The sequence below is a fragment of the Cataglyphis hispanica genome, chromosome 11 (genome assembly GCF_021464435.1).
Source record: "Cataglyphis hispanica isolate Lineage 1 chromosome 11, ULB_Chis1_1.0, whole genome shotgun sequence".
NCBI classification, from domain to species: domain Eukaryota; kingdom Metazoa; phylum Arthropoda; class Insecta; order Hymenoptera; family Formicidae; genus Cataglyphis; species Cataglyphis hispanica.
In genome coordinates, this window is record NC_065964.1 from 4,907,448 (window position 1) to 4,930,636 (window position 23,189).

Here is a 23,189-nt window from a genome sequence, read left to right on the forward strand (position 1 = left end):
CGTTCTTGATGTTTGGCGCACGGACGCCCCCGCTGTTACGGGGGGGGAGGGAGGGGGGGGGGACTCGCGTCAGCTCCGGGCGCTATATATTTTTGAATATAATGAGCCTGTCCGCGTCCATCTGAGACACCAATACAGCGTTGGTATACAGGTCGATAGAGCATTCGTAAGATCACCGACGTTCACCGCCACCATCAGCACGTACTTTCGACGAGTTATTGAGGACGGTGTCCTACTAGCGGTGTCCGACCCCTCTTCTCTCCCTATTCATGCCGACCGAGGCACGGATCACGGTTTCGGATGGATCGTTGAACTCGCGGGAGGAAGGTGAAACACGTCGAAAAAAAGAAGGTTTTGCCAGAAGTGTGTCACCGAGGCGCGCGAGCGTGATGTAGCGAGTGAAATGAGGGAGGTGGGGGACAGAGATGAGAGGACGGTGCGGAGACGGAGAGGAAGTCCGAGAACTTGGTGCGTTTCTCCCCAAGGTGGATTTCGCTCACGGTCGACGATTTACCTTGAAATAACGAAAAAAAAAAAAATTATCTCCTCCGCTCCCCATCGGAGGGGATCCCTTTCATAACGGATCGGACTATCAATACAACGGGAATGTGTACAAGTTAAATGACGAAATTTGAATATATATAAACGTAGAGAGAACTCGCTTACACGTGCCGTTCACTTATTTCGGAATAATAAACTTTTCAGAATTAGCGGGAATAAATATGTCTCGAGAGACGAGTGAATATATTCTCTCGCACGATCTATAATATTATGGAAACATATGATTATACTTAAAACGAGAGCTGTCATTACAAATGTCGCGACTTAAGGCCGTAATTAACGGCTATAAAGTAACATGAATTCTTGAAATGTAAGCAAGTCACTGAAAATCAACCTAGGTAGCTTCCTTCTCTATAAATAAATTGAGATATCGCGTTCCAAAATAATATCACGTTTAATATTTCAAAATATAGTTCAACAAATTCGATGAAAATTTTATTTTGTTACAACTGTCACACTGCAGCATTCAGAATATTTCTGCAATAAAGATAGATACTTTTAAGAAACAAGTATTGCATTCATTGAGCCAATTGATGTTTCATGAATGTCATTAGAATTATACAACAGACGCTTAAATGCAAGAATATTTCGTTTCCTGGGAACGCGACAATATGTTGGAATTTACCGGAAATATGACGTCCTTGCATCAAACAACTGCAGATCTCATAATTATATCTTCGATACCTTACCGGCGGTAAAGTATTGACAGATGCCGCCGTATCAGTCATTAATAAATCATTAATTTTAAGCCATGTAGGAACAATGAAACTTAACAAAGACGTTTAATTCTAGTGCCTTACGAACCTTGGTCGTGTATGCATTATCATATATTAGTCATTTTTACAGATACGTACAATTGTTGTTGAAATTATGTAATCCGATTTCTTTTGGCTATAAATATAAATTACAAGGTGCTTGTAATTGTGGTATTCAAATTAAAACTTAAAATTTTATTGTACAAAAATATAGGTTTGTGAAAATACTTTAAAAAAAGTATATATAGAAAAGTATATGTAGAAAGATCTACAAAAATTTAATAAAAATATAATTATTTAGTCTTTGATTATATATTTTAATAGTTAAATATTTTGAAAAGGTTTTCCAGCAAATAAAGAAGATCTATTGTTTTTAGTATTGTAGACAAAAATGCAGATACTCTCTTTCAATTTTTTTTTATACACCATCAGTGGTATGTGGCGACCAATCGAATGGTCTTCGAAATGTTCCAAGATACTGTATAGCTTGCTCACTTGCTTAACGACATATTTGTTAACAACTCTAATGCTGACTCAGTTGCTGGATATAATTTTTGTTGTCGACAACGTGGATGATTTTACGACAAATTCCTTAATGCTACTTTCGGTTATCAGTGTATTATTCAAAATAGCTGCTGCTATAACACGTCGCGATGAAATTGTCAATTTGATCGAAACATTACAGAAGAAACCTTGCAAAGCTTACAATGAAGAGGAGAGCCACATCCAGATGAAGTTCGATCGTTTGATCAGGTCTGCATGTTTGTTGACGCAATTGTCGATGAAACCACTTGTTAGCATATAAATTGATAAATAACACATGTGATCACTCAATTAAATTAAATTAAATAAGGCAAAACAAATAAATCAAACTAAAGAGATTTAAGATTTAATTTAACAAATATATGAGAAATTCGAAGTTAATTTTCTCAAATTATAAAAATCATAAAAACGTATTAGTGTATCATCAAATAATTATGAATTTAAATGTGTGTGTTGTGTTTATGCATTTTTGTTACTAACAGTTATCTAAAGTGGGTGCTATGTTAATCAAAGATATTTTTTTTTTTTTATTTATTGGACAGTATCGTTAATTTCAGAACATACACACACAATATACATTATTCTTGTACATTGTCATTATATGCTGATTATTATGCTTTTGCGAAATATATGTAGATCATATTCCATAAGTTACACATCTCTGGCATCGTTTTCTGCCACTGGTACCATAATAGGAGGGATGCTCAATATTTTAGAGGGTCAATTACCCTATAGAATGTGGGTACCGTACGATTACACCTCGCCCTGTTTATTCTGGTTTACATCAATTCAAGAGCTCGTGGCTGTAATTTTTGGCACGATTGTAAACGTCGCGACAGAGACCACGGTATTGGGATTTTGCTTACAAATATGTGCACAAATTGAGATTTTGAAACATCGTCTGCAAAAAATGATGAAATCGAGCAAGAAAGAAAAAGCTCCCAGAATTTCGTTGAATGATACATCAAATGAAACAGGCAGATTATCGGAGCATATTTTACATCACCTGTGTATAATCAGGTTCGTCACGCAGATGATAAAGTTATTTTACGTACGTATCTTTCTGTGTTAAATGTATCAAATGATGTTTATATACCTAATATTAGTTATAATATTTTTTTTCATATATATTTTAATTTAAATAATTTTTGCAATATAACATAAAAATATTTATAGGCTCGCCAAAATTATCAACAAGATATTCAGCCAAGTGATCTTTGTCCAATTTTTCGCCAGTATATTGGTATTGTGCTCAAGTCTGTATCATTTGTCTTCTCACATGACAATTACAGACATCGCCACTTTAATTATTTATGCACTTTGCATGTTTGTTCAGATTTTTGTTTATTGTTGGGCTGGAAACGAAGTTATACTTAAGGTAGTTATGATAGTGAGGATGTTGTGTTGTGTTATATAAAAAGATGGACAAAGAATAGCACATTGTTGCGCAAAACTTTCACAAAAAAATGTTCCGCTGATGACCGTTTCATTATTCTAATCGTGTTTTTATTTTTTCAGAGTTCTGGATTGAGCGAAGCTATATATCAAATGGATTGGATATTGATGCCAGTTAACGAACAAAAGGATCTATTAATGATTATGAAGCGTAGCACACGATCTATCAAGTTTACTAGTAGCTTTTTGGTGACAATGTCTTTGGAATCTTATGCCAATGTTGGTATAAAAATTTAAAGCTTTTTTCAATATTTTGTAATGTAGTATATTTAGTTATGTTTTCTATTAAAACTTAACTTTATTTTGCAGCTTCTGAAAGCATCTTACTCTGCATTTAATCTTTTGCAACAATCTTAAGATTTAATTTATTCTTTCACAATATATCATGTATGCGATAATTTATAAATAAATTACTCATCGTAGAATGTGAAATTTCGATATATCTTTTTTTATAGCAGTGTTTTTTTTTTGGAGAAATTATCTAAAATTCATATAACACAGATTAATAAGTACAAAGTATATTAAATTGAAATCAAATGTTTTTTTGCAAATATTTGAATGTAATACAAATATTTTCTTATGCGTCATTTTTAGGAAAGGCATATAAAAATATTTAAATAAAAATATTTAAATAAAAATATTTAAATTCGGAAGATATCTTAATTTAATCAATAATCAATAATCAATAATCTAGAATATTTTGTGATTTGATTTGTGAATTTTTACAATATATAAAATGTTTAAAATTATTAGCAAAAATAACTGGAGATATATAATCACACACTGTTATAAATATGTTTCTTAAAATTTAATATTTCTTAATTAATGACATTAAAAGTCACGTATGTTGTTTTTTATCCTCCAATTAAAATATTTTCATTACTCCTAAAAAGCTATGTGTAAAGATATTAAAAGAAATAGATAAAATACATAGAAATAAAAATTTCTTTAAAAAAAGAGAGAGAAATTGCTACAATTATAATAATTTACGCATATCAAACATTTAAAATCAATTTAAAAATACCCAAGCAAGATAGTCATAGAAAAATATTACATATCCTAGAAATAATACATCACTATAATTAAAAATATTGATGCAATAATATGTCGTCATAATTACAATGTGATACATGAATTTAAAAGTTTTGTTTGATTAATTTGCTAAGAGTAAAATACCTGCTACTTTTTTTTATAAGCCATTATTACATGAAGCACGCGATGTACATCAGAATTATAATAATAATGTTTGCACTTGTATTTGATAGAGACATGTAGATGATTCTACAACTGAAGAAAATTTAATTGTACTATTACTCGTTATTACATTTTATATTTTCTTCAGACGATGAAATAAAAGAAAAATAATCGTTTATATTTCTCTTACGGGAAATATAAGTCTACACAGAGTTGTATCCGATGATAAAAAATAAACATATTATTTGATGGGAAGGCAACAATATACTTGGATGCAAAAGTAGAAATGCGCCGTTTGATCGATGTAAGGAAACAGTTGTCATTACAGTCATTACAATATTTATATATAGACGGTAAATAATATGCACTGTAATACGCTATAATAGACTTCATGTCAAGTTGCTAATGACAAGTAGTTAATATAGTATAGGGTTATGATGTTAAAGAAAGTAAATTCATGCACAGTCTCTTGCAATACATGCGGGTTTTATTTAGTTGAAGTTTAATTGTCTTTATGATATTGAAACAGTCCATATCCGTTTAACATCTATCATTTTTGTTGTTCTGTTAAAATATGAAAAACAATATTTGGAAAAAGTGTGCAATATAAATATCTATTTTTAAGTTATATTTGCATATATTTTTATCATGGTTAAAGATCACTTGATTTTCAATTCACGTTGATATTATCTATATGTTAGATAAAAAAAATCTTTAATATCTACTGTTTAAAGTGAAATGCGAGCGTCGCTCGTAAAATATTTTATCATCGTATAATATATCATATAACAAATTATATTCTATTCTATATATATATATATATATATATATATATATATATATATTGAGTTTTTCCTAAAAAGCTCGCAAAAATTAATTAATATATTTAAGGAAGTAAAAAAAAGAGAGCATATCATGCTATAAATGATTATTCTAGTTATTTTATACATATGTAGAGTGCTATATTTTTATGCAATAAGCTATTTCTACTTACAAATATGCAACTATTTCCTCTAAATTTTTCAATGTATACCATCGGCGGTGTATGGCGACCTATCGAGTGGTCATCGAACGTCGCTAAGTTCTTGTACAATATTTTTACCTTTATTATACTATTCTTGTTATATTTTTTGATGATAACTCAATTCATGGATATTCTTCTTGTTGTCAACAATATCGATGATTTTGCCACTAATACTCTGATGTTCCTGACTATTGTTGCTGTTACGTGTAAAGCGACTATCGTTGTAGTACGTCGAAATGCAATTATCAAGTTGATACAAACATTGTTGAAGCCACCGTGCAAACCTCGAGGCGAAGACGAAATGGCAATACAAAAAAAATTTGATAAGTTTATCAGGTAAGCACGTATCATTATAAAAACTTCAATTATAATCATATAAATGCCACAAAAATATATTAATTTTTATCATTTAATGGTTTTAATTTAATTTAATTCTTATTAAATATAATAGTAAATATTCTATTAAAAAAAGCTATAAAATTATTATTTTAAATCTTATATTAAATTTCTCATCTCAAGAAGAAAAAATAGATATTGTCATTTCAATTATAAATTTTTGTACGTGTATTAAAAGCGAAAATAAATTTTAAAATTGCTATGAAAGTTTAGAAAATATAATATTAATTCTTTATTCATAGGTCATGTTCAATTAAATATTCACTTTTGGCGACGTGTTCCGTTACAGGCGTCACTATAAGATCAATGATAAACGTCACACAGGGTTATTTACCTTACAGAGTATGGGTGCCGTACGATACTGATACATCTCCGATGTTCTTAATTACATCTATTCAGCAAATCATAACTGTGGTTTTCGTTACTATCATTAATGTTGGCACGGAAACTCTTGTCTTTGGACTATTTTTGCAAACGTGTGCTCAGTTTGAAATTTTCGAGAATCGTCTTCACAAATTAATATCTAACAAAATAGCTAAATATCTGAAACCTGTTTCATCAAATAAAAAAAGGGCAATAATTTCGGAATACATAAATCATCATCTCAGTATTTACAAGTTAGTCATATGAGAATCAATTCTTTTATACATTTCCATAAATCCTATAAAAAATTAATTTAACATTATTATAGATACGCAAAAACGGTAAATGTTATATTCAATCAAGTACTCTTTGTCCAGTTTTTTGGCAGCATACTAGTATTATGCACAAGTGTATATTATCTATCAGCACATATGACGGAATCCGAAAGTGCTACTTTGATAGTTTACACTATCTGTATGTTTGTACAAATCTATGTTTATTGCTGGTCTGGAAATGAAGTCATACTTAAGGTAAATTTGAATTTCAGGATTCAGATGTGATAAAGAAATCCAGATTATCTCGCAAGCTCGAGAAAAATTAAATTATTTAAATATTCGCGATTTTGAATCATATTAATTTACAAATATGTATCTGAATAATTTATTTTGTAAATTAGTGTGATTTAGAATTACGAACATGTAATAATTTCGTTTATATTGAGCTTGCAAAATAATCTTTGGTATATCGCAAAATTAAAAAATATATTCCACATTCATAAATATATATTATGTAAAATAGCATGTATATAGTATACATTTATATATATAAATGTACGTAAAGTATAAATATTTATGTGCATATGTAAAGCTATAAAACGAAAGTAATTTAATATTGTTATAAAATAATTATTCTTCTGTTGTATTTTTATGGCAGAGTGTTAGCGTAGGAGATGCGATATATAATATGGACTGGCCCATGTTATCAATAATCGAAAAAAAGGAGCTGTTGATGATCATGATGCGTAGTACACTTCCTATAAAGTTTACCAGTAGTTTCTTGATAACTTTATCTCTTCAATCTTATAGCGGTGTAAATATTATTGTTGTATATATAACAAAATAATATGACTTGATATATTATAAAAATGTCTAAGATATCACTAAGAATATTTAATAATGCCGAACTCTAGAAGAACTCAATCGAAATTTTAAACAAATGCATAGCCTTTTAAACTAATTGTTTTTCTAATTTTTCTTCCAGATTTTGAAAATATCATACTCGGCATTTAATGTATTACAAAAGTGAGACACAATTAATGAGAATACAAATATGAAAATATTATTATATTAATAGTTTTTGATAAATTAGTAGACTGTAAGTCTGTAAAATTTCTACCTGTGTATATATCTCAATCCAAATTCCTATTTAAATTGTAAAAATATTAGCGTCGTCATTATTTATAATTATTATATTTGTTTGTCTTTCCTCACTAATAGATCGCTGATATTAATTATTATAAATAAAAGCCATCTATCAAACTGCGAACAATCACAAAATCTTATTAATGATATTGTAATATTGTAATAGATTAAGCACATTCAAAAAAGAAATAAAAAATCTGCAGAATATACACATATTAAAATGCTGATGATGACTCCCGAAATTTACTCTTGACAATAGAAACACACACACACACACAGTTGGACAAAAACAAACATACAAAATATATATCGTATATAAAAAGTTACGCAGGATGTAAACAGATATTTATGACATGTGTACACATACGTCCGTACAAACATATACATACATACATTGAATATAAATACGTAACTATAAAACTATAAATGCAATAGTTTATCTAAAATATGTATAGATAAAAATTTTGATTTGAATTATTTAGAAAAGAAAAATTTCACTTTCCTAATAGAATATATGCGATATATTCTGTGAAAATATATTAGAGATGCTAAATTTACGGCATCCGCATCATACTTAGCAACTGAATGTAGACGTTTAACTTGGGAATATTTAAATGAATATTAAATGAACGATATACGTGCACATTTTATCCTTCTTGTTGTTTTATACTTTTACATAATTAAATCAAGTCTGTACAGAAATATAGTTTCCCACTCGCTTGCTACCGACAACATGAAAATGTATAAATATTTCATTCGATGAGAATATGACAATATGTTTGGTTGCATAGAACGGCAACCTCTAATTCTTGCAAATAAAATGACTGTGACTACAATATTTATAAGCACAAAATAACATACACTGAAATAAACGACTTTATGTAGGGTTGCTAATCACTATAATTATCGGTAGTAACTTAAAAGTCGAAGCAAGCAAGTAAAATCATACATAGTGTCCCGCAAGCCATGCTCAACTACATAGTTGTTGTTTAAATATCTTTCCGATAGTTAAATAAATTACGAAAAAAATTTTTGTGTTTCTATTCTGTTCAAATCGAAAAAGTGACTATTTATACTTTTCTCATATTATTTGCAATTAACATATGTCATACGTTGCATTAAAAGTTACAGTTAAATCTCTCTTTTATGAAATAAGTGTTATTTATAATATTATAAAGATGCAAATACTTTCTCTAAATTTTTTAATATATACCATTGGTGGTATATGGCAGCCTATCGAATGGTCATCAACTGTCGCTAAACTGTTATATAATGCACTTACTTTTATTGTACTAGTCTTGGAATACTTTTTTGCATTAACTCAGTTCATGGACATCGTTCTTGTTGTCAATAATATCAATGATTTCGTTACTAATTCCATATTGTTCGTGAGTATGATCGCTGTTTGTTGTAAAGCGACTATCATTGTAATACGTCGAAATGCAATTATCGATTTAATACAAGGATTGTTGAAAGAACCAGGCAAACCGCGAAATAAGGATGAAATAACGATACAAACGAAATTCGACGAGTTTATCAGGTAAATATAATTGTTTTCTCAGGGATTTTTGGCAACTATCATTCTCATTATCTCTCTGCGATTCCTTGAATTTTTACTGTTTTTGATTGTAATAACCATGTAATTGCCACGTTTAAAGACGCCCTAACTATCAAAATTGCTTTAAATTAATAAAAAAAAATTTATAAAAAAGAAGCTAATATTTTATAAAAAAAATATTCTGTTTTTATACAAAAATATAGAACATCTATTATATAAAAAACAAAATATTTTAAAAACTGTATTGCACTCTATCTTTTTATCTCTCATAATAAATCATATTTAAAAGTATAAGAATTTATATAAAATATAATTTCCATTTGTGTGCAGGTCATGGTCGATAAAATATTCACTTTTAGTAGTGAGTTCTTTTTCAAGCGGTATGATAGGTGCAGCATTAAACATAATGCAAGGTCATTTACCTTATAGAATGTGGGTACCATATGATATTGATGCATCTCCGATGTTTTTAATTACATCCATTCAGCAAATCATAACTGTGTTTTTTGGCGCATTCATAAATGTCGGCACGGAAACTTTGGTTTTTGGATTATTTTTACAAACATGCGCCCAGTTTGAAATTTTCGAAAGTCGTCTTCGCAAATTAATAGCTAACAAAACAATTACATATCTGGGATACTCGTCTGTTGCGCTAGATAACAAAAGACTAATAATGTCGGAATGTATACATCATCATCTCAGTATTTACAAGTTGGTCATATAAAAATTAATTTTTATTTTATGTAAATTTCATGTTTTATTATACGTAAGCAAATCAAATATAAACCGAACTTTTTCCAAAACATTTTATTCGATCAAAATATTTCCAACGCACATTCATTTTTCTACATAGTTTCCACTAATATCTAAGCACTTAAACCATATAGAAAGAAATGACTTGGAAATATTTTGTCGATTAAAATGTTTGTAAAAATATTCGGTTTATATTTGACTTGCCCACATATTATATTTATACTATATTTTTAAATATCTTAATTTGTCACCACATATTTATATAAATAGCTATTTACAACCTAGCTGTTTACAACAATAATAATTAATGTTTATGATAGAAAGTTATTTATAATCAAAATGTGTAATGTAACTATAATGCATTTATTAGTTAAAAAATAATTGTTAAAAATTTAAAAGAAAGTTTCTAAACCGATCATTTGATTCAAATGTATTATATATTCAAAATGTATGCTTTGTTTTTAAAAAAAATCAGTCTAAGTTTGTTTTCTTAGAAAATTATAGTATAAGCATAGTATATAAGTTATATGAAATAAAATATGTGATGAAATCTGAAATATAAATGAATATCTGTTATTATAAATATTATCATTTTTGGCACTTTAATATAATATTCCTCTGATTACAGATATGCCAAAACGGTAAATATTATATTCAATCAGGTATTCTTTGTTCAATTCTTTGGCAGCATATTAGTATTATGTACAACTGTATTTTATCTGTCAGCACATATTATGGAATACGAAAGTGCTACTTTCATAGTATACACTTTCTGTATGTTTATACAAATTTACATTTATTGCTGGTCTGGAAACGAAGTCATACTTAAGGTAATTGATTATTTTATGTTCTACAATTAATTCCAATATATATATATATATATATTTATTTATAAATAAAATTTATTAATATTTTCTTCGTGTGCAATAGAATAAGTTTAAAAATAATTATAATTCTCAAAATTTAAAATATATTGTTAAAATGCCAAAATTTATCATCTTGTTTATCAGAGATTGAAATTATATTTGCTCTCAGAGCGATTTCTATCATCCCATTATGCGATGATAAGAACATTATAAATGCTAAATTGTAATAATATATTATACATATAACTAGGATATATATATAACTAAAATTGATAGAGTAATATTGAGTCCAATTATTTTAACGATTAGAGATGAATCATAATAAAATCGAATAAAAATCGTATGATGAATCGTAATAAAAATCAATAGAACACCAAAGGTATGAATAAAGTCTTTCGGGCAAACACTTGAGCAAAAATATTGATATAAATATTGATAAAACTCTGCATTATATAATAGAAATATTTGTGCTTTTAGAAATCCGTATATCAAATTTTATACTTCTAATTTGTAATTAATCGATAATCGATTAACAATCTTTAATTTACAAAATTTCATTTTTAATTTTTACAAAATATAAAATTTAATTTTTCTAGGTAACTTATTGCCAACTGTAAATTTAATGTATATATATATATATATATATATATATATATATGTGTGTGTGTGTGTGTGTGTGTGTGTGTGTGTGTTGTTGTGTGTGTGTGTGTGTGTGTGTGTGTGTGTGTGTGTGTGTGTAGAAATATTTTCAAAGTATGCAGAGCTGTTAATAAATTAATGTGAGTGTGTATTATCTCGAAATAATTATTTTATTTTTATTATTTAACGCAGAGTCAAAATATAGGAGATGCAATATATCATATGGACTGGCCTTTGCTATCAGTCAGCGAAAAGAAAGATCTGTTGATGATCATGATGCGCGGTACAATCCCTATAAAGTTTACTAGCAGTTTTTTGATAACTTTATCTCTCCAATCTTACAGTAACGTTAGTGTCTCTATTATATTTATATTTACAATAAAAGAAATGCTTGATATATTTAAAAATATGATTAAATAAATTAAATTAATTAATTAAAAATATATTATAAACATTTGTATATTGTATTGATGCATTTCGTCTATTGTTTAAAATACGGTTTAGAATTCTCAAGTTTTTAGTAAGTGTCACAATCTTTTATCTTTCCCTTATTTTTTCAGATTTTGAAAACTTCGTACTCGGTATTTAACCTGATGCAGTCGTAAGATGCAAAAATTCGAAAGTGCATAGTATTGTGTAGTTTCTGTGGCAAATCACTGACTGTAATTGTTAAAATTTCTTTGATGATATATTTTTATCTCAATCTTATATATTTTTTATCAACGCACTCGCGAATTTGTAAGAATATTAGCGCCTTCGGGATTTAAATTGTCATCTCCGTTCTCACCTGTTGTATTTTGAATAATAAAATTTGGCGATTTATTATTGAGTTTATTGTTTACTATCAAGAATAAAAACTATTTATTCTATAGTAAAATGCAATAATATAATACACATTAAAGTATACAAATATGCATTTAATTGATGAAAAATTTGTTACCTGAGCTAATTAATATCCTTGCAAATGTGTATTCTCCTTCTTATTTATTTAAATTGTTTAAATAAAGATATGCACACACACATACATACACATATTAGAGAGCAGAAAATGCAATTTAATAATTTTGCAGTGTATGATGATGGTGACTGCCAAAATTTACTCTTGAGAATAAAGATACACACAGTCGGGCAAAAAGTAAATATACAAAAATATGTATATACATAAATACGTATAAAACTATAAATGCAATAGTTTTATCTAAAATATGTATACATAAAAATTTTGATTTAAATTATTTTAGAAAAGAAAAATCTCACTTTCCTAATAGTATACCTGCGATATACTCTGTGAAAATATACTAGAGTTGCTACATAATCTTCCATCACCCTCATTATACTTTGCAAGTAGATCTATAGGCGTTTAACTTGGGAAACGTTTAAATATATGATATATGTGTACATATAATCTCTCTTGTCATTTTGTATTTTTATGTAATTAAGTGAAGTCTGTGCAGAAATGTAGTTTCCCACTCGCTTGCTGCCGACAACATGAAAATGTACAAATATTTCATTCGGTGAGAATATGACAATATGTTTGATTGCAAAGAACGACAACCCTCGATCATTACAATAAAGCGACTGTGACTGCAGTATTCATATAAGCGGAGAATAACAAACACCGTAATAAACGACTATATGACGGGTTGCTAATTATTATAATTGCCGGTATTAGAGTCTAAAAGTCGGAGAAAGCAGGTAAAATCATAAATAGTCTCCCGCAACACATGCTCGACTACATATAGTTGTAGTTTAATTATATTTCCGATAGCGAAATAAATTACGTTTGTGTCTCTAGTCTGTGTAAAGCGAAAAAGTGCGTGACTAATATTCGTACTTCCCTCATAGTTGCATTTACACATGTCATACGTTGCATTAAAATTTAATAAGTTACAGTTAAATCTCGCTTTTATGAAATAAGTGTTATTTATAATATTATAAAGATGCAAATACTTTCTTTAAATTTTTTAATATATACCATTGGTGGTATATGGCAGCCTATCAAATGGTCATCGACTGGCGTTAAACTGTTGTATAATGCATTTACTTTTATTGTACTAGTCTTGGAATACTTTTTAGTATTAACTCAGTTCATGGACATCGTTCTTGTTGTCAATACTCTCGATGATTTTGTTGTTAACTCTTTATTGTTCGTGAGTATAGTCGCCGTTTGTTGTAAAGCGACTACCATCATAATACGTCGAAGTGCAATTATCGATTTAATTCAAATATTGTTGAAAGAACCGTGCAAACCGCGAGACAAGGATGAAATAACGATACAAACAAAATTCGACGAGTTTATCAGGTAAATGTAATTGTTATCTTAATAATTCTTGATTTTAGTTAATACTATATTGATAAATATTAATATATTAATAAATTTGTCGCTTAAAAGATATATGTGCAATAATTCCTTTTCTCTCGTAATAATTAAATAAATTATCAAATCTCTTTGTCTTCTATAAAATAAATTTTTTATAAAAATAAAAATATTTTTATAAAAGAAAAAAAACAATATTTTATAAGAAAAAAATATTCTATTTTTTACAAAAATATAGAATAAATATTATATAAAAAACGAAATAAAATCTAAAATATATTTTAAAAACTGTATAGCACTTTGTCTTTTTATCTCTAGCAGTGAATAATACTTAAAAGTATAAAATTTTATATAAAATATAATCTCGATTTGTGTGCAGGTCATGGTCGATAAAATATTCAATTTTAGTAGCGTTTTCTTGTACAGGCGTCACAATAAGATCAGTGTTAAATATCACACAGGGTCAATTGCCTTATAGAGTATGGGTGCCATATAATATTGATACATATCCAATGTTCTTAATTACATCCATTCAGCAGATCTTATCTGTGTGTTTCGCTTCAATCATAAATGTCGGCACGGAAACCTTAGTTTTTGGATTATTTTTACAAACGTGCGCCCAGTTTGAAATTTTCGAAAGTCGTCTTCGCAAATTAATATCTAACAAAACAATTAAATGTCTGAAATATCCGTCTGTTCAGTCAGATAACGGAAGACTAATAATATCGGAATGCATACATCATCATCTCACCATTTACAAGTTAGTCATATAAAAATAAGTTCTTATTTTATATTAATATTATATAATAATATCTGTCATACATATCTATATAAATAGACCGCTTACAACAATAATAATTAATGTTTATAATAGAAAGTTATTTATATTCAAAATGTTTAAAAATAATTGTTAAAAAGTCAAAAAAAATTTCAAAACCGATATAATTATTTGCTCCATGGCAAAATGTGTGCTTTATTTAAAAAGAAAAAAAGATTTTATTTAAAATTATGCAAATCTATTTTCAAAAAATAAAAAATGCTAGAGTTAGTTTTTTCTCAATATTCTTGGAAAATTATAATATAAGTTTATTATAAAAAATATATGAAATAAAATATATGGAATGATCTGTTATTACAAGTACTCTCTTTTTTTGGTACTTTAACATAATATTCCTCTGATTATAGATATGCCAAAACGGTAAATATTATATTCAATCAGGTGCTATTTGTTCAATTCTTCGGTAGTATATTGGTAATATGTACAACTATATATTATCTGTCAGAACATATTACGGAATTTGAAAGTGCTACTTTGATAGTGTACACTTTCTGTATGTTTGTACAAATTTACATTTATTGCTGGTCTGGAAACGAAGTTATAATTAAGGTAAGTGATTATTTTATATTCTACAAATTTATTCCAACAGATATATATATATATATATATATATAATGTTAATATATTAATATTAATGTATTAATGCACATATTAATATATTCTTCAATAAAATAAATATAAAAACAATTATAATTCTTAAGAATTCAAATATTATTAAAATGCCAAAATTCATCTTATCTATCATCAATTAAGATTATATTCGTTCTCAGAGCAATTTCTATCATCCCATTATGCAATGATAAAGAATATTATAAATGCTAAATTGTTATTACATATCATATGACTTGGATATATATAACTAAAATCGATAGAATAATATTGAGCCCTACTATTTTAACGGTTAGACATGAATTATATAATAAAAATCAATAGAGCATCGAGGGTGTGAATAAAATATCTCTCTCGGACACACACCTGATTATCGAACAAAAACATTGGTATAAAAACTATGCGTTACATAATAGAAATATTTATGCTTTTAATGTAGGAATCCGTATATCAAATTTTATGTTTGTAATTTGTAATTAATCAATAATCAATTAATAATCTTTAATTTACAATTATTTTTCTAAGTAACTTATTACCTACTGTAAATTTAAGTGTATATATACATATCTATATCTATATGTGTAGAACTATTTTCAAAATATGCAGAGCTGTTAATAAATTAATGTGATATTATTTCGAAATAATTATTTTTATATTTTGACGTAGAGTCAAAATATAGGAGATGCGGTATATCATGTGGACTGGCCTCTGCTATCCGTCAGCGAAAAAAAAGATCTGCTGATGATCATGATGCGCGGTACAATCCCTATAAAGTTTACTAGCAGTTTCTTGATAACTTTATCTCTCCAATCTTACAGCAACGTTAGTGTCTCTATTATATTTATATTTTAAATAAAAGAAATGCTTGATATATTAAAAAATATGATTAAATAAATTAAATGAAATTAATTAAAAATATATTATAAACATTTGTATATTGTATTGATGCATTTCGTCTAAAACACAGTTTAGAATCCTCAAGTTTTTAGTAAGTGTACAATCTTTTATCTTTGCTTCAACTTTTTCAGATTTTGAAAACTTCGTACTCGGTATTTAATCTGATGCAATCGAGATAAGATGCAAAAGTAATCGAAAGTGCATAGTATTGTAGTTTTTGTAGCAAGTCACTGACTGTAGATGTTAAAATTTTTCTGATATATATTTTTATCTCAATGTTATATATTTTTATTAACGCGCACGTGAATTTGTAAGAATATTAGCGCCTTCGGGATTTAAATTATCATCTCCGTTCTCACCTGTTGTATTTTGAATGATGAAATTTATCGGTTTATTATCGAGTTTATTGTTTCCTATCAAAAATAAAAACTATTTATTCTGCAGTAAAATGCAACTATAATATAATACACATTAAAATATACAAATATGAATTTAATTGATAAAAAATTCGCCACCTAAGCTAACCAATATCCTTTCCAAATGTGTATTCTCCTTTCTGTTTTATTCAAATAAAAATACGCACGCACACACACACACACACAATTAGAGAGCAGAAAATGCGATTTAATAACTATGCAGTGTACAGTGACATTTTACATAATAAATATCATTAAATATCTGTGAGAGATAAAATATAAGCGATAAAGATCGAGAAAAAAAATTGAAGTTATAAACGCAAGGAGGGAACGTAAATGCAGGAAATATTTGTGCGACGCAACATATGTATATATATATATATATATAGCTATAGTTTTTATATTTAATGTAACTCTTCATTTATTCCTCTCTTATTTACATATTTTTTTGATTAACATATATATTTTTACCTGTACATACGATATTCTTCTTGAGGATATAATTAAATGTTCCATACACGAGATCTGCGCTCTTGATTCATGAATCACGAATGTGGCGGCAAATTAGAAGAGATACCGGAAATGACGTCAGAGATGCGGCTATCAAGCTTCGAAGCGTCGAAGTGGATGCAGATGGCGCAAAAAATATAAGTTTCACGAAAAAAAAAAATATTCCGGTGTGTTCACTCTCGGATTCTCTCCTCTTCGAGGGAAATAAATAATAAAATGCGTTCGAGTATGTTTGCCGCTTTTAACGTAAACCAAAGACGGTGTTGAAAGGTATCGCGAAGAATGAACAACGTTATTTAGATGTTGATTTAAAGTAAAATCGTGAGTCAAAATACGTAAATATGAATCCCGCGGAAGCCGAAACTATTGCCGATCTGGTGCAGAACATGATTAAATCCTTTTTTGGAGAACAAAAACCAGGTGAGTTCAGGCTATTGTCAAGATAATTTATATTTGAAATGATTGTTATACACACACGCATATCATTTCACTTGAATTAATTGTTACACTTTATATATTGCTGTTAAGCATGTTTAATGTCCTGTCATACTTTTTTGAATAAACCTTTGTTTATATTCTGTCATTGTATGTACAGCAACATTTGATAGGAAGTGTTCATGAATATTCAGAAAAGCATCTTATAAACTGTCTAATTATTTTAATATGTGAATAAATTTTAAATGTATAAAGTCTCTTGACATGAACTTTTTTAGACTTCGATTATTTTATTGCATCTTTTATATTTGTGCCTTAGAATCAATTTTTTTTTCTATATGATTATTTTGGCTCTTGTTTTACCCATATATCAGTTGATGTTAATGCACTAAAACTTATTAAAAATTGTCTGTCAATTATAGTAATAGTTTGCTCATGTATCTTGGATTTACAAAGCATATATTTACTTAATATGAGTCCCCTAATGGATAAGTGTAATTTTAAGAATTCTGATACGTATAATTTTTTCTTGGATTTGCAGCAATTGTTAGCAATTCAATAGAATTTCTTAGATATTACAACATAGTTTATAATAAATAAATATTTATAAGTATTACATATTCACTTATACTTAATAACTTTTATATCTTTCAGAGTTGACCAGAAGATTGATGCGTTTTTCCCTTGGATTATTATCATCTACAGGAACATTGAGAGAGGATGAAATGACTGTAGCAACAAACATAAAGAGTAAATTATCACCACGTGATGCAGTACAATTTGATAAACTACATAATGATTTAAAAGATGGGGTAATATAAAATTTTGCAGTTTATATATTTCTCTCTCTCTCTCTCTCTCTTTAAACTTTCTGTTTTATATTCATTTAAATTAACAATGTTAAAATAACACAATATAAATATGTAAATATGTTGGATATAACTATGTTTTTATATAAATATTGTTCTTTCTTTAGCCATTGAAGAATCGTATAAGTATTTTATTATTTCTGCTAAACATGAGTCAGTCAGCAGAAGCAATAAAGGATAGAATTTTTGCATTTCCAGACATGAAATTGGGTTTAAGTACAATTGCATCTACTAGTGGTAAGAATAACATTGTGGAATTTAAGAAATTCATCAAAGTTCTCTAATTGTTTCTGTATTTAGGACAATCATCACAAACATGTTCCCAAACACAACAAATTGTATCACTGAATGCTACAGAAACAAATTCAAGAGCATTGATAGTAAATCCGAGTAAAATATTCAATGAAGAATGTATTTCAGAGGATGTATTGGTTCAGGACTTGATATATTCTTTTCAAAGTGTTGAAGGAAAAATTCTAAAGTTGGATTCGAGCTATGGTTTCCAGATAGATCCTGTAGCAAAAATTAATAGATCACAAAAGCAAGCTGTTTTACGACTGAGTGAATTAGGTTACTTACATAATGTAGTACGAAAAGGATTGGAGAGAATGTCTGTAGCTGGTGCAGGTAGAGTTGCTGATAGTTTTATTGCTGCACTGCATAAGGAATTGTCAGAGTATTATAGATTCATTGCTATCATGCAGGAAGAGGTGAATAGGTAGGAATAAATTCAATATATATACTATAGTATATCATCAAAGATATATAAGAATTGCATTAATTGAAAAAATATATATATATAGGTCGCAAAATCAAATGGTTGCATATGGAGTTACATTATCTCATTTGCACCTTTGGACATGTGATCCTCTGGAAACTTTAAAATGGTTAGCGAGTATAGTAAGAGCTTGCCAAGGCCAAAAAGGTGGTGCGTTGGCGTCTACTGTTTATGAGTTCAGCTATCATGGAGATGCTATTGTGAAGAATTTAGTCAAGAGAGTCTTGGAAAGTGTTTGCAATCCCCTGTACAATATGCTAATGAGATGGATTGCTGATGGAGAGTTAGACGATCCATATAAAGAGTTTTTCATTCAAGCATGTGCTGATGTTAGTGGTGACAGAATGTGGCATGAGAAGTATCAAGTGAGAAATTCAATGGTGCCATCTTTCATTAGTAAAGCTCAAGCAAAGAAAATTTTAGGAACAGGAAAGAATATTAATTTCTTACGCGAAGTTTGTAAAGATTTCTCACCTTGGCAAGATAGACATGCAGATATGTTCAGAAATTGCGATGAAGAATATAAAGGTAAGATTGACAATGTGATTACTGATACTATTTTTACACTAAGACAATTTTAACATTTTCCCTCAAATAACTCAATAAAAAATTTACTATTTAATAACATTATTTATAAAATATTTAATATCACAGGTGGAGATTGTTTTATAAATTTCGTTAAATTCAGAAAAATATTTAATGCTGTGCCGTTTATTTTTCAGTCGAAGTTTTTTTTGATATGGATCCAGATGGTCACTTACAAACAATGATGAATGCTGCTTATAAGGAAACATCAACAAGAGTTGTTGAAATATTGACAAAACAATATCATCTCATGGATCATTTGCAGGGAATCAAAGGATATCTCTTACTTGGTCAAGGCCACTTTATTCAACATCTTATGCACTTGCTGGAGTAAGGACATCTCTTTAAAAATATTGCAATTGCAATATTTTTTTATTCTATTACATTTCAGATCTGAAAAATCGTTTTAATTGTATGTTTCAGGCCCGAATTAGCTAAATCAGCAAGTTCTTTATATCCTCATAACTTATCCTCTATTCTTGAAACTGCAATAAGAGCAACTAGTTCAAAGTTAGATGATTTAGATGTGCAAAAACGTTTAGATGTTAGATTATTAGCACCATCGGAAAATGAGACAGGCTGGGATGTTTTTATTCTAGACTATAATGTTGATGGACCTATAGGAACGGTAAAAACCATCAAATCATAATATATTACACAATTTCAAAATTTGTTAAATATAACAAATAATCTTATATATTTTTTTATTCAGATTTTAGAGCCATGCAGGCAAACATATCAAATGGTATTTTTTGCATTATGGAGAGCAAAGAGAATGGAAACGATCTTGTCTGCAATTTGGAAGCAACAGACAACATCAGCCAAGATGTTCAGAAAAATGCCAGAAGTATTACCAATCCAGAATCATATCCATTTAATTACTAGCAGCATGGTTCATTTGGTTCATCAAATGCAATATTATTTTCTTTTTGAGGTAACTACATATCATTAAGCTATTATTAATAATTAAAATCTATACTATTAATTTTTATTGATTTATAGAAATTATTATATTGCAAGCATCAAGTAAGAAAATTATATTAATTGCAGGTAATCGAATGTTCTTGGGATGCATTTGCGAAACAACTTCTTCACGCAACATCCCTTGATGATATAATTGTGGCTCACAATCATTTTGTAGATTCTGTGAGACACGGTACATTATTAGACGAGAAATCGCAGGTAAATATTTACGAAAATCTCACGTTTTTAACTTACACGCGATTGCATATTCTTACTTATACTTCTAATGTTGCAGGAACTTATGGATCATCTGCGTTCAGTCTACAGCCCAATATTAGATCTTCAGAATCTCGAGGAAACTTTTCTTGCACGTGCTACTCAGGAATATGAGGCAAGATTAAACGCCGCTAATTTCGTGCAGACGTCTGAGCAAACGAAAAAGTGGGGTCGTACAATTAAAAAAGATCAAGAAGCCATAGAAAGAGAGGCTGCATTTTCAAAATATCTAAACACACTTTCAATACATCTCAAATTACTTTCGAAAACATATCAGGTAATAAGGATATTTTAATTTTGTTATCAGTATGATATTCCTATTTACATATGGGGTTCCTTTATTAGAGAGATGATTTGATATATTTGCAATAATGCTCGAGATATAAAAAATTAAAGTTGCTTATTTTTTATATATCTATTTTCTTAACAATTAGCTCTATAAAAGAAATGTATTTTTTTCGCAGGATCGTGTACAGAAATTTTTACTAATGTTAGCTTCCGCTGAAGATGTATCGCTACAGTTACTTAGTGTACGATTAGATTTTAATGAATATTACAAAAGTAAGGATAGCCGGCTAGTCGCACCATTAACATACCAACATCGTAGACAAAGCGATCAGACTTTCTTTGGATGCAAGTGACAATCGGCAGCGGAAATATTATCAGAAAACTTCATTGATCCAAGTAACATTATTAATAAATGCTATATCCCAACTGAGCAGAATTCATCTAACTTTAATAGTAAGGACACAAGCATGATATTTGATTTTTCGAGTAATCATCCTTCTTTGGTTCGTTCTTTATATAAACATCATGATACCACTAATTTTTTTTATAGACCACAATCATCCATATCGATGACAGATGTCGACGATTCTGTCGCTTTGCACAAAAGAAGGTGTAGAACAAATTTGAGAAATGCTGAGTTAAGTAAACGTACGTTTAGAATATTTTTGGAAAAACAGATATTGTCACATGTGGAACTAGAGATTCGAAAAAATATTCATGAAGCTCAAACTCCGTTAACGCCCAATTTTGATTTCAATAAATGCGATTTTACTTTAAACCACGCACGATTAACGTTGTCTCCATTACAAAAGACTGTATCAGGAAAAATGCCTATCAAGAATGACTTGAATTTACCAAATTTAGAAACTGAAGTGCATTCTAGTAATAGAATTATAAGAATAAATAATACAATTATAACTGCTGATTCTGAAATTAATGTGTACGAGGATTCTGTTCAAAACAAATCAAAAGTTTGCACCTACACCGCATCTATGACTAATCAAAATGAATCCACAAACCTTAAAACAAACAAAATAGCTAATAAAGAATCTCATACATTGATATATAATACTAGTCCAGAATGGTTTCAAGATAATGAGATTGTATCGGTCCATGGCTCTCTATTAAGTGAAACTATCTCAGATATTAGTTCACATAGTACAGATTTACAAAGAAATACTCGTCACAAACAGTGTCGTTGGAAACGTATACTCTTTTGTTGCATTAATTAAGCTTGCAACATTCACTGAATCAAAAAATATATTTGAACTCACTTTAAAATTTATATATTTTCTTATACATGCATACTTATTTCATTAGAGATTTATGTATTATATAATTGTGAATTATAACATGCAATTTTTGATATTAACTATTAATAATATTAATTGCATTGCCCTCATCTTTATGCAATATTCTTGCTGTATTTTCCTTTAAAAAGCTTTAGTATTTTAGATTTTGTAATTATGGCAGAAAATGATATGTAAAGATCTGCACATAATCAATAAATTTTTTAGTAGTTGTATAGAAATTAAAAATTTATATTTTTCACTGTATACTATTATAGATCAAATAATATAGAACGTTTGCCATATTAGTAGTAGTAATAGTAATAGTAATAGTAGTAGTATTATGATTGTTTCTGTTATAATATTTTCAACATTAAAGTAATATGATTAATTATAGTACTTTTATTAGCTGAGTTTATTTTTAAAATTTTTATTAGATACATATATCAATATATATCTTGTTATTAATAGTTTATTATTAGGTATAAGAGCGTATACTCTCTTTAGATTGTATTGCATGGACTATATCTATCATCTTTTTCACCATATTTAATAAGCCACATTTACTTTTTTGCCATATTAGAAAAATAG

At 28.4% G+C, this 23,189-nt stretch overlaps 4 protein-coding genes across 4 annotated transcripts; all 4 read left to right on the forward strand.

The window, feature by feature from the left end:
* Positions 1–1,422: 1,422 nt before the first annotated feature.
* On the forward strand, positions 1,423–3,772 carry LOC126852799 (putative odorant receptor 85d). The gene is made up of 6 exons (XM_050597972.1): positions 1,423–1,530; positions 1,694–2,069; positions 2,496–2,879; positions 3,036–3,237; positions 3,378–3,533; positions 3,624–3,772. The coding sequence occupies exons 2-6, from the start codon at positions 1,708–1,710 to the stop codon at positions 3,669–3,671; spliced, it is 1,152 nt and encodes a 383-aa protein (XP_050453929.1). The 5' UTR covers positions 1,423–1,530; positions 1,694–1,707; the 3' UTR covers positions 3,672–3,772.
* A 1,734-nt stretch (positions 3,773–5,506) lies between these two features.
* Positions 5,507–7,664, forward strand: LOC126852785 (odorant receptor Or2-like). The gene is made up of 5 exons (XM_050597945.1): positions 5,507–5,868; positions 6,171–6,545; positions 6,620–6,821; positions 7,225–7,380; positions 7,552–7,664. Exons 1-5 carry the CDS (start codon positions 5,507–5,509, stop codon positions 7,594–7,596), a joined length of 1,140 nt encoding a protein of 379 aa, XP_050453902.1. The 3' UTR covers positions 7,597–7,664.
* Positions 7,665–8,890: 1,226 nt separating this feature from the next.
* On the forward strand, positions 8,891–16,452 carry LOC126852948 (uncharacterized). Its single transcript, XM_050598247.1, has 10 exons — positions 8,891–9,252; positions 9,601–9,981; positions 10,652–10,853; positions 11,721–11,876; positions 12,089–12,129; positions 13,447–13,830; positions 14,225–14,605; positions 15,031–15,232; positions 15,959–16,114; positions 16,321–16,452. The coding sequence occupies exons 1-10, from the start codon at positions 8,891–8,893 to the stop codon at positions 16,366–16,368; spliced, it is 2,313 nt and encodes a 770-aa protein (XP_050454204.1). The 3' UTR covers positions 16,369–16,452.
* Positions 16,453–17,328: 876 nt separating this feature from the next.
* LOC126852775 (gamma-tubulin complex component 3 homolog) lies at positions 17,329–21,664 on the forward strand. Its single transcript, XM_050597926.1, has 11 exons — positions 17,329–17,535; positions 18,205–18,362; positions 18,527–18,656; positions 18,720–19,137; positions 19,223–19,725; positions 19,920–20,112; positions 20,206–20,410; positions 20,495–20,716; positions 20,833–20,964; positions 21,041–21,298; positions 21,486–21,664. Exons 1-11 carry the CDS (start codon positions 17,457–17,459, stop codon positions 21,660–21,662), a joined length of 2,475 nt encoding a protein of 824 aa, XP_050453883.1. The 5' UTR covers positions 17,329–17,456; the 3' UTR covers positions 21,663–21,664.
* The last annotated feature ends 1,525 nt before the right edge of the window (positions 21,665–23,189 follow it).